The sequence below is a fragment of the Oncorhynchus mykiss genome, chromosome 28 (genome assembly GCF_013265735.2).
Source record: "Oncorhynchus mykiss isolate Arlee chromosome 28, USDA_OmykA_1.1, whole genome shotgun sequence".
Taxonomy (NCBI): domain Eukaryota; kingdom Metazoa; phylum Chordata; class Actinopteri; order Salmoniformes; family Salmonidae; genus Oncorhynchus; species Oncorhynchus mykiss.
In genome coordinates, this window is record NC_048592.1 from 7,911,507 (window position 1) to 7,923,774 (window position 12,268).

The following is a 12,268-nucleotide window of genomic DNA, read 5'->3' on the forward strand; positions in this document are numbered from 1 at the left end:
AGCCATGACCAGTCTTTCAAAGCACTTCATGATTACAGACGTGAGTGCTACGGGTCGGTAGTCATTTAGGCAGGTTGCCTTAGTGTTCGTGGGCACAGGGACTATGGTGGTCTGTTGAAACATTTTGGTATTACAGACTCAGTCAGGGACAGGTTGAAAATATCAGTGAAGACACTTGCCAGTTGGTCAGCGCATGCTCGGAGTACACATCCTGGTAACCATCTGGCCCTGCGGTCTTTTGAATGTTGACCTGTTTAAAGGTCTTACTCACATTGGCTATGGAGAGCGTGATTACACAGTCATCCGGAACAGCTGATGGTCTCATGCAAGTTTCAGTGTTACTTGCCTTGAAGCGAGAATAGAAGTAATTTCGCTTATCTGGTATGCTTGTGTCACTGGGCAGCTCGCAGCTGTGCTACCCCTTGTAGCCTGTAATAGTTTGCAAGCCCTGCCACATCCGACGAGCGTCAGAGCCTGTGTAGTACGATTCAATCTCAGTAGTGTATTGACGATTTGCCTGTTTGATGGTTTGTCTGAGGGCATAGCGGGATTTCTTATAAGGTTCCGGGTTAGAGTTCCACTCCTTGAAAGCGGCAGCTCTACCCTGTAGCTCAGTGCAAATGTTGCCTGTAATCCTTGGTATGTACGGTCACTGTGGGGACGACGTCATCGACGCACTCATTGATGAAGCCAGTGACTGATGTGGTGTACTCCTCAATGCCATCGGAAGAATCCTGGAACATATTCCAGTCTGTGCTAGCAAAACAGTACTGTAGCTTAGCATCGGCTTCATCTGACCACTTTCTTATTGACCAAGTTACTGGTGCTTCCTGGTGTTTTTGCTTGTACGCAGGAATCAGGAGGATTATGCCTGTATACAGCTCATTGAGTGCGGTCTTAGTGCCAGTATCGGTTTCTGGTGGTAAATAGACAGCTACGAAGAATATACATGAAAACTCTCACGGTAAATACAGCTTATCATGAGATACTCTACCTCAGGCGAGCAAAACCTCGAGACTTCCTTAGATTTCGTGCACCAGCTGTTGTTTTCAAATACACATAGACCGCCACCGGTTATCAGAGGCCGTTGTTCTATCCTGCCAAAAAGCTTAAAACCCGCCAGCTGTATGTTATTCATGTCGTCGTTCAGCCACGACTCTGTGAAACATAAGATATTACAGTTTTTAATGTCCTGTTGGTAGGATATACGTAATCGTAGTTTGTCTATTTTATTTTCTGTTGATTGTGAAGGGAGATTATCCGTCGGTTCTTTACAAGGCACCCAGACCTTTGTCCTCGATTACCTCCGTCTCTTTCTCCAGCGAATGATAGGGATGAGGGCCTTGTCGGGCGTCTGAAGGAAATCCTTCCCGTCCGACTTGTTAAAGAAAAAGTATTCCTCCAGTATGGGGTGAGTAATCGCTGTCCTGATATCTAGAAGATCTTTTAGGTCATATGACGCAGTGGCAGAAACATTATGTACAAAATAAGTTACAAATAACACGAAAAAACACACACAAAAGCACAATTGGTTAGGTGATCGTAAAACGGCTGCCATCTCCTCCAGCGCCATCATCTACACACAACATATAATTACTCTATCAATACATTGATCAGTTGATCAATGTACACACACACACACACACACACACACACACACACACTCACCGTCGTCGTCCGTGCGGCAGAGCAGTGCCGGGCTCTCCGGTCCGGACCCCTCAGTAGTGAAAGCTGCCAGGATAACACGATACCAGGTCCACTTTTCTAGCCCCTCCAACACCACTTGCCCCTGCTCTGGGGGGATGGGAGGCCCCTTCACCTCCGGACCCTGACCTTCGACCCTGGCCCCAGACACCATTTGCTGGTAGCGCAGCTCATAGCCAGTCAGCACGCCATTTTGGGTCTCAGTGGGTGGTGGTTTCCAACTTACCCTCAGGGAGGTGGACCTGGGGCTGTCACAGGACACGCCTAGGGGCGCAGCCGATGGCTCTGATTGGACGAGGGGCAGGAAGAGGAAATTTGCAGGGGCAGGGGAGTAAAGGAACGCAGCGAAGAAAGAGAAAGCAAAGAGACAGTGACAGAGAGAGGTTGAAAACACCAAGCAAAACAAGAATATAAGAAAATGGTGGAAAAAGGAATTGAAACTAAACCAAGGAAAACTCAACTATAAGGGAAAATAATACAAAACTAAATTAAAAGAGAAGGCCTCTAAAGACAAACAAACATGACTCAGCTAAACAGAGAAACAAAGGCTCCAACACGGAAGACAAAGTCATTATGGCGGAAGAAAGAAATTAATAATGTTAGCTAGGTAATAAGATAAAGGAGAAGGCAGGGGGTATCCATGCAGAGTGGACAACTTAATTACCGCCCAGGAGGATATGCAACTGATACCGGATGAAAGGCTTTCACTTGTCTGCTCTGACCAATGGCAGCACAATTATTTATGACTAGCTTAGTGGGGCTGGATAAGGACAGAGCTATACTGCAGGTCAAGGGTTCTTATACCTTTTCAGCCTGGGACCCAACTTAGAAATTCATTGTTTTCCTGGGATCCAAGCTCATTAAAACATGCCCCCTAGGCTGGGACTAGTAGGAATGTTGATTGAATGATCTGCTTTCGAATTATTAAACGATAGGGAGGATTCATTTCAACTGTTTTTTCTACATCTGCGTTGCTTGCTGTTGGGGGTTTTAGGCTGGGTTTCTGTACAGCACATTGTGATATCGGGCTGATGTAAAAAAGGGCTTTATAAATAACCTTTGATTGACTGATTGATGAACTTCAACGTGCTCTTTATGACAGAATGTAAACATTTGGTGAAATAAATATATATTCTTACCAAATTCCACTTCCTAAAAGTCAGTCTATTGGTGGAACGACACAGATACTGTATAGAGTTCAGCAGTTAATCCTCTGTCTTGCTACCAAAAGTTCCTTGACCTCCTCAGTGGAATGTAATAATTGTATTGGAACTTTGCCAAACTCTTTATATCTTTTAGTGCTTCTTTAACTGCCCTGTCTCATGTCTTAAAATGAGGTTCGGGGATTTGAAATGTCATAGAAGAAGGTGGAGAGCAGGGTTTGAAACTGGAACCAAAAACAAATACTTTCATGAAAGTTGACCTCGTGCAACGTCAGAGGAACTAGGAGATAGAACAAGAGTGAAGGCACATGACAGAAGAGCAGTAAAGATAAAAGACATAAACAGGCACTGTTTGAGACTCACCCGCCTCTCCGACTAATAGCAGACAGGACCTTCTTACCACGCAACCAGAGACACCACACATCACACTGAACCGAAACATTGACCAAATAAAGGTGCAGAGGGAAAAGTGTGCATTTGACTGGAGTAGTTTTGGATTTTGACGGATATGTGTGTCTGACACTTGAGCTGCAGTCTTAGTACCAGTAGCCTGGGGGAACATTCACGACGTGCACCAAAGCCAAGTGGCACGCTAACTGTGCCAAGCTGAGTGTGAAATGCATTCTGCTCCATGAAATAAAAGGCATTCAGTCACTCCCCAGCCTGCTGTCTCCTCAACAGCCACCCACGGGTCTAACCTCCGTTTGTAGGTAAGGCATGTAGAAAGATTCGGTTGGTGAATGTACGTTCTATGTGAGTCATAAGGTGTACATTTTTCCCAGGTAACAAATACATAATTAAATATTAAAAATGAATATTTTACCTTTAAGGCAGGATACAGAACTATTACTGCCTCCAACACTTACCTCTAATAAAGGCAAAACATATACGATATCCTCACGACTATTGACATTTGACCTGTAACAGTGAGCTGACCTGAACTGGAGAAAAAAGTCCACTTTTGACCAACTTTGAAGGAAAGGAAACCGTATGAAGGAGTGAAGAAAGTGAAAGAAGAGGGAAAAACAGAAAGCGGCGTCCGCTTGGGACTTTTCACCGTGTGAGACAAATGAAAGTTAAAACCAAAATGCTGGTGCGCTGGACGTCAGGCTCACTCGAAACACAGAGGAGATGGATAAGGGGGATGGACGAGTGCACAGGATAAAGGAATGGATGAGAGGACAAGAAAGTGTGTGGACGACTCCCAGGGTCCAGTGACTCTGGCGCTGTGTGGGATTACAAGCAGCAGGAGTGCAGAACACTTTAACGTTACATAGTGTGTCTTTGCAGGTGTGACAAAGGAAAACATACTGGCTTGTGATGTCCTCTGGACCAGCTCGTTGGTGAAGGCTCCGATGCCTTTGTTGGAAATGGCTGCCAGGGAGAAGGAGTACTCTGTATTAGCCCTCAGACCCTCCACTGTGTACGACGCCCTGGGCCCGAATGTCAACTTCTCCTGTTGGAGAGAGAGATGGGGAAGAGAGAACATGAATAAAATAAAGAGAGAAGGGGTAGAGAAAGAAAGAAAGAAAGAAAGAAAGAAAGAAAGAAAGAAAGAAAGAAAGAAAGAAAGAAAGAAAGAAAGAAAGAAAGAAAGAAAGAAAAAGAAAGAAAGAAAATAAAAGAAAGAAAGAAAGAAAGGGAGGGATGGATTACTCTGGATTATCTGTGTGTATTATATCAATGTAATAATCGTAGTTCTTTCCTGCAGTCTTTGGAATGTTATTAATATATTTCATAATTTCATAATTAACAAATTTCATAATTAACAAAGATGAATCTGGTGTTTCTATGTCAAACAATGTTGTTCTATTTCAGTTTTCTGTGATGTATATCAAGTGTAATATTGGGATGCAAACTCCAAACTGATTACATTTCTATATCTGACATAGTACAGCTGTCTTCTTTCTTTGAAGCCAATAACCATGTGTGTGAGGTGTACTTGATCAAGACTACCAAGAATCAACTCTGTGTGACCCTGATGTAGCCCACTGCAGTAAAAGGTTAATGAAATGTACTTCGTATGGAAGAAGAAGTCTTACCAGGCTGCCAAACTTGACAGGTTTGTAGAGCAGTTCGTAGTTGACGATGCCCTCCTTGATGTAGGACGGTTCCCAGGTGAGCTGTATACTGGTGTCTGTCACCTTCCCCACTTTGAACTTCCCTGGCTGCCCTGGAACTACAGGGGACAGGACAGGAGAGAGGACAAGAGTTAGAATTCACCTCTCTAGCATTCAGTCAATTAGTAGCTTCTAGACTGTTCAATGAATCCTTTATTTAAACAGACCAGTCTTACTAAGATGGAAGACTCTACGCAATATTTATGTGACTAACCTTAAAAATTACTGAAGCACTTTGACATGAACCAGGTCAGAAAATAGTGTACGCACACACTTACGCACGCACGCACTTACGCACGCACACACACACACACACACACACACACACTCACCTCCGGGCAGAACTTTGACATGGACGGAGTCAGAGAAGGGTCCGTCTCCCACAGAGGTGAAGGCCAGTACTCTGACTGTGTATGTCTCAGAGGGTACCAGGCTCTGGATGGTGGTGATGGTGCTGTCCTGGACATTATGGATCTGCCACAGACTCATGGGCTGAGATGGGTCCATGGTGTAGTACACCCGGTAACCTTTCACCTGGATGGAGAGAGTGAAGGAGGGTGGTTAACCTCTCATGTCTGGTCCATGTTTGTTTGTTTGTGTTTGGAAGCTATTATATATTGTGACATCAATCCACATTCCATTATATTGGACCTATGTTGCTAGCTGAGCTAGATAAACATTGCATTAGCTTCAAGGTTGACATGACCGTTATAATTTAATAACTAGATGACCTTTCAACTGACCTCTACCTAAAGCCTAACCATTATAGTGTGTGATTTAAACTGTAATATGTATGTCGCATCATTTGTATTATCTGTTTATGATGCATTGCCCTCATCTTGTTATTGTGATTATTGTTGTTTATGTTGATTCCATTATTCAGCTTGTTATTTTTAGACTGCCCAGGGAATAGATGTTTATCTAGCTAACTATTGCGTATTGCACCTCAGTGTTCTGAGACGTTCATTATTGTTTGAGAAGTGGATTACTGTGAATTATCCCTGCTACTTATTCTCTTAATAAAACAACAGATTCATTCACTCATTTCAATTGTATTTTACCTGTCCGTTGGGCTCCTCCGGTTCTTCCCAGCGGACCATGACAGTGTTCTGGGAGATGATCCTGGCCTGGACGTTCCTGGGGGGGCTAGCCGGGGCCTGTTCCCCTGTCCTGGCCTCTACCCGGGTGGACGAGGGGCCCTGGCCGATGCTGTTGAAGGCCGACACCCTAACTTCGTACTCCGTGTTGGGGTAGAGCCCTCCGATGCTGTACCTGGTGGTGGTGATACCGTCCACCGCCTCATACTTGCTGTCCGGGGTCTTGGCCCGGTACTGGATGATGTAATAGGACACTGGGTCGGGGTTACCGGAGTCCCAGGTGATGGTAACGCTGGTGGCGGTCGTCTCTGTGACGATGGGGGTACCGGGAGGCTTGGGAAGAGCTGTGACGGTAGAAGCAGATATTTTTTAAACTGTCTTTAATAATGTCTTAAGGCAGATAGGGGGAGACTAGTGTCCCTTACTCTTGGCGGACACCTGCGAGATCATAGGTGGCCCTAACTATCTAATATAAATGTTTAATGTGGCTGTTAGGGGCAGATATGTTTTAATGGGAGAGAAGAAAGCCAGCGAGTGGGACACAGTGGAAGCACAGTTAGAAAACTAAAGGATGTCCCTTACTCTTAACTGACACCTGTGCGGTGGCCTCTATAATCCCCAGACTGCTCATGGCCACGCAGGTGTAGTTGGCCGACTCTCTCACTCCGTTGAGCTCCAAAACATTGCGTCCCACCGGCATCTCGTCTTCCGGGGTCAGGTCCTCAATACCCAGCATCCATTTGACATAGGGCATGGGCGAGCCCACTGCCACACAGGTGATGTTGACGCTGCCGCCAGGCATGATCTCATGGTTGGCGGGCAGGATGGAGAAACGAGGGGGCACGCGACGCACTGGGAGAGGAGGAGAGGGGAAAGACAGGGGGAGGATGGGGAGAGGGGAATGAGGAGGGGGAGAGGGAGGGACAGGAGAGGGCGAGAGAGAGAGGGGTAAGAAAGATTCAGAAAGAGAGAGAACGAAAGAGAGAGAGAGAGAAAGAGAGAGAGAGAGTGAGAGAGAGAGTGAGAGAGAGAGAGAGAGAGAGAGAGAGAGAGAGAGAGAGAGAGAGAGAGTGAGAGTGAGAGTGAGAGTGAGAGAGAGAGAGAGAGAGAGAGAGAGAGAGAGAGAGAGAGCGAGAGAGAGAGAGAGAGAGTGAGAGTGAGAGTGAGTGTGAGAGAGAGAGAGAGAGAGAGAGAGAGAGAGAGAGAGAGAGCGAGAGAGAGAGAGAGAGAGAGGGGTAACAGAAAGGGTAGAATGATCTTCACTGCTTTTACAGAAGTTCTATAAAGGAATATTTCACGTTTCATCAAAACCACATTGGTAGTTTTGAAAAGGCTAAGGATTGCAATTGAAATACACAGATCCCATGTTGAGAGACTGCTGACTATCTCAAGTTACATTTCACCCTGCACATGAAATCTATTGTACGATTCTCATGTCTTAGCCACTGTGCAACAACCCATTGTATATTTCACAAGACATCATTTGCTATTCTGGACACATCACTGTAGATGCCAAACAAGAAAACGCCCTCTTCCCCAATCCCTGTTACAAAACAAGATCTACAATACAAATATTGGAGCTCTGGGATGCACAAAATACCATTGCCATTTTCTCTGAAGAGATAAGATGAGCAAAATCAAACTGATGTGAAGATCTAAACTACAGCTGAACTCCCCCTGCAGTGAAGCTCAAGGCTACTGAATGAAAAAGAGAAACTTCGCCAGAAACTTGAGTGAGAAACTTCAAAGAGACTTCTGTGCCTCCAGGGTAAGTTCTCCACTGCAGATGAGGGCCCTTTAGATACGTGGCGCTGGCCAAGCCAATCAATAAAACCTGCTATCAGCCAGACAACATGCACAGAGTGCTCCTGTTAACTGTAATTGTGCTGAATCTGAATCTACTAGCTATATGTCAGGTCTATCTTATATAAGATGCATAGAAAGATAGAGCTCATGGGTCACAAGCATTCCTGGACGACTTTAAAGAGTTAACTATGCTCATGAAGAACCCGTGGGAGAAGAGAGGGGGAAGAGCGAGAGAGAGAGAGAGAGAGAGAGAGAGAGAGAGAGAGAGAGAGAGAGAGAGAGAGAGAGAGAGAGAGAGAAAGTATTGTCTGGTTCTTCTTCCAGACAATGACATTCAATGTGGCAAATCACAGCCTCATTGTACAACCAGAATACCAGATGAACACAGCAATGTTGGAAATAAATAAGCAATGTAAAGAAAGAGTGGATGATGGATATATAAATAGGTGTCGTTGCAATTACAAGGTACGCTTTGAACACGTTAAATAAGGAAACATCAAGGCATCCATCATGACAGAGAGAGAAAGAGAGAGAGAGAGAAATAGAAAGAGAGATAGTATATGTGCATGCTTTTATTAACAAAAAAAGAGTATGCACATTTGTCTGTTGATCCTAAACACCAGGGTACAGATGGAAATGTCAGAATGCAGAAGAGAGAGAAAGAAGGGCGGGAGATTAGAAGAGAAGGATGGGGACAGAGAGGGTAAGAGGGGAAGGAGAGGATAGGAAAGGGGGAAAAGGACAGAGTAGGAAGAGGAGAAGAAAGGAGGATGGGGGGGGGGGGGGTGGGGGAAGAGAAAACACATGGTGCTCTTGAAACTGCTGTTTGGTTCTTCAAAATCAGGCTTTTATTGGTGGATGTCATAGGAACAGAAAACTAGGTACCCCAAGGCTGCAACACAGAGGGCTGACGTACAAAATAGACAGATAGACAATCAGACAGACAGACCAACGACTCTAGATGGGCAGGAGTGGATGCAAGGTGAGGGCAGACAGACAGACAGACAGTATAAATATTGGCTAGCATCAAGACTCAACACGGTATCTGAATCAGCTGTTTGAATCATGTGTTTGACTCACAATACAGGAATCTCCACTCACTCAGTGGGAGTAAAACAGGGGGAAACAGCCTTTATAGAATCACTGGTCTCAGTCTTCGCCCAAATGATTCTCAGCCGATCCATTTAATGTAAAATAGCCATTTTTAGATCCATCACTAAACTTCACTTAGTGTTGAAATATCTTCTCTAGGTTCCATGAATTTCACAGTATTTCTAGTCTTCCACAGATAGAACGCAAACAAACTATTCACCAAAACCAAATACGAATGAACATTTTGGCATCTTCAAATGATTCAACAGTTCAGTGGACATGACCCCATTTCTCCATAACAGTGCCATACATTTGGAGTGATCCTAGAATACCAACAGATACCCAGAATTGGACACCAAAGTTCAAGACGAAAAAAGAGACATTTGAAAAAAGATATATATAAAAAAAGAGACATTTGTCTAAAAAAAAAAGAGACAAAAACAATTTCAACTGTTATAACCGATATCAAATCAAAAAGGCAGGCAGATTTCTCTCCAGAGCATGCAAGAACGAGACAGAGACAAACAGGGACAGAGTGACCAGCATGCAGCAGATAAGAGCAACTATCCATGCCATTCAGCCTGACCTTTTATAGGACAAAGACAAAACTCTTAAAGTATGTGTAATGTCGCCTATTTATGTGTAGTGTACTTATCTAACTACTGCATTTTGCCTAGACGTTCTCTTAACGTTTGGAGACTGGTTTACAATGTGTCCAATTCAATCTGAAGAAGAGCACATTGATATTGACAGTAGGCTACATCCAGCACTGCAGGTATTAATACAAGAAGGCAGTACAATATTCAAGCGCATGCTGAACAGAGAGCATCTGAGATTAGGACAGCCACAAATGATGAACCTAGTCCATTATGTCACCGTGGATAGGGGGCTTCAGTAACATGCATCATAAACACCTACAGACGTCTATGTGGATGTAGCATCACTAAAACAATGTAGTATTTAATATGATGGAATATACAGTTCATTCGCAAAGCATTCAGATAAAGGATGTATCTCTGGTCAGAATGTTGATGGAGAAGCATATCTCCTAGAAGCTCCCGGTTTTGTTAATAACGTAGCCTACTATATGGTCCAAGGCGTTCGCTGTAACGCAATGATGTATTCTATTTCCCCTCCAGCATCAATAACAGGCTTTTCTACAGGGAACAGTTGATCAGGTTGTGAGACCATAGCAGGCGGTGACTGGGAGCTGGGATACTGTTTCATTTCAGCAGCACAGCACACTAAAGCCCAGTTGGCATTTTCACAAGTTAATCCTGCCTCATCTAATATAGAAGTGGAGAGGCGTTTCATTAATGTGTGCATTAATACATATATATATATATATATATATATATATATCAATATAGAGGTGGGTAAATCTTTCATTTCCACTGCTGATCAATGGAGGTCATCGTATCGTTTCATTGGCACAGCAATGCGCTGTGTAGCAGCTGAATAACCATATAATTACATAGGATCTCTTTGTGACTAACACTATACTGGGCATGGACATGATGCACTGAAAAAAACGTTCACGTTTTGTGCAATGAAATACTAGTGTTCATTTTGTTTACCTGCATATAATAAACACAGATAGTGTACATAAAGAAGTACTGTGCGTTGGCCTCTGGTTGTGTTGTGTCAACCTGTGTCACCGGCAGTGACTTAGTCTTTGCTGACCAAACGAGTGTGCAAAAAATGACAAGTTACTTCTGTGGCTCTTTAAACGCCACTTAAATAAAGCATGATTTGACTGCTTTATTTTCCCTAGGGGGATATGAAGACCACTCAACCAATCAGAAAACAAGCTACACTGAGTAGGCAAACAAACAGTAGCAGACCAAGAGGACACCACAGAGACAGAGACACACACTGGCAATGTGACACACAACATGCCGCAAGTGCAGAAGCACGGCAGTGACATAACACAGGCCCACACAGACAGAACAGTACAGCACGACCAATACAAGACAAGGGACAAGACAATACTGAGATCAATCGATTCAACACACACACACAAGCACGCACGCGCACACTACAAACAAACGGAGCCGCGCACATACAGAGTTACACGGTCTTGATACAAGGCATGCAAGCGCTGCCACCGCTCTCCCTCCATGCGTAGATAGCCTCCGTTTAATTTCCAATTCCTGGGTCTCCATGGCAACAAGAAACTTTCCATGCAGAGAATGTCGGGCACGGAGTGAAAGCAATAACAAAGGTCTGCAAACAAGGCCTCACAATGCAATCAATGCAAACGACTGTGTAGGCAGGTAGCCTCATTAGAGCTCAGTGAAACGTCTTCAGTCAAAGAAATGTGTTCATCAAATCAAAACCAATTTAACATGAGGGTTATTCATACCTCTGTCCTAGACTGTTTCAGACCGTTTTCTCTCTCCTTACTTTGGGAATTCTCCTAACTGTAGGAGTAAATTTGTTATAAAAAGGAAGTAACGAAAGACAATAAAGGACGCACCAACCTTCTCGTAGCTCTGGGGGATGTAAGGGGGTTGATGTAGAACACAATGACGTGAGGGGGAGAGAGAGAACGGGGAAACACAGAGAGAGTAAAAATGGCCAGCTCAAAGCCACACACACACACACACACACACACACACACACACACACACACACACACACACGTGTAAACACACACGCACATACACACTGGTTCTCACAGAACCACAGAACCCACTTAAAATGAAGAATCAGGAACTTCGAATTCAAGGGCCCAAGAGCTTAGAACAGCGAGTCTAGAACCCATGAAACTGAATCCAGAGATCCCGGTCCCCCTTACCCCAGTCGAGGAACCTAGAATAGGGGTCTTAAACTTCTGGAGGGCCACAGTGTCTGCATTCTTTCTTTTTCATATCTGATTTAGACTTGAGAAACCAATTGTATTCCCTAGCAAATCAGTCCATTAAAGTGGAAGATAGAAGCATAAACCCTGTGGCCCTCAATTTACAATAAAATAAAGAGGGATAGGACAATAGTGATGTCATACTGTAGCAAAGGCCCTCGAACTGCACAGTGCAATAATACTTCCTGAAGAATCTGGACATGTATGACGTCATTGGCCCATCCCTCTTCGTCTACGTCCATTCAGTGGCAGTTATTATAAAATAGTGCACCTTGGTGTTTCACTTGGTGGTTAGGTTTGGTTGTGTTTGGTTAGTAGATGCCAACAGGAAGAAAATAAATAACAAAACAAACATGTAAACAAACTAGCACTTAACACCTTGCTACATGTATAGTATAATAGTGATGGCTGTTACATGTGTGT

The 12,268-nt window shown here is 44.1% G+C and overlaps 1 protein-coding gene across 4 annotated transcripts in view; it reads right to left on the reverse strand.

The window, feature by feature from the left end:
• The window catches only part of LOC110508438 (receptor-type tyrosine-protein phosphatase S), a 96,327-nt gene that overhangs the window by 27,615 nt on the left and 56,444 nt on the right, over positions 1-12,268 (reverse strand). For 2 of the 4 annotated variants that reach the window (XM_036965956.1, XM_036965957.1), the window contains exons 8-13: positions 8,488-8,502; positions 6,667-6,936; positions 6,049-6,428; positions 5,320-5,521; positions 4,910-5,046; positions 4,179-4,323 (exon numbers count right to left, since the gene is read on the reverse strand). In XM_036965956.1, the coding sequence (XP_036821851.1) occupies positions 4,179-4,323; positions 4,910-5,046; positions 5,320-5,521; positions 6,049-6,428; positions 6,667-6,936; positions 8,488-8,502 (1,149 nt within the window). The remainder of the gene's footprint in view (positions 1-4,178; positions 4,324-4,909; positions 5,047-5,319; positions 5,522-6,048; positions 6,429-6,666; positions 6,937-8,487; positions 8,503-12,268) is intronic. The other 2 variants (XM_036965959.1, XM_036965958.1) reach the window with 1 other exon arrangement.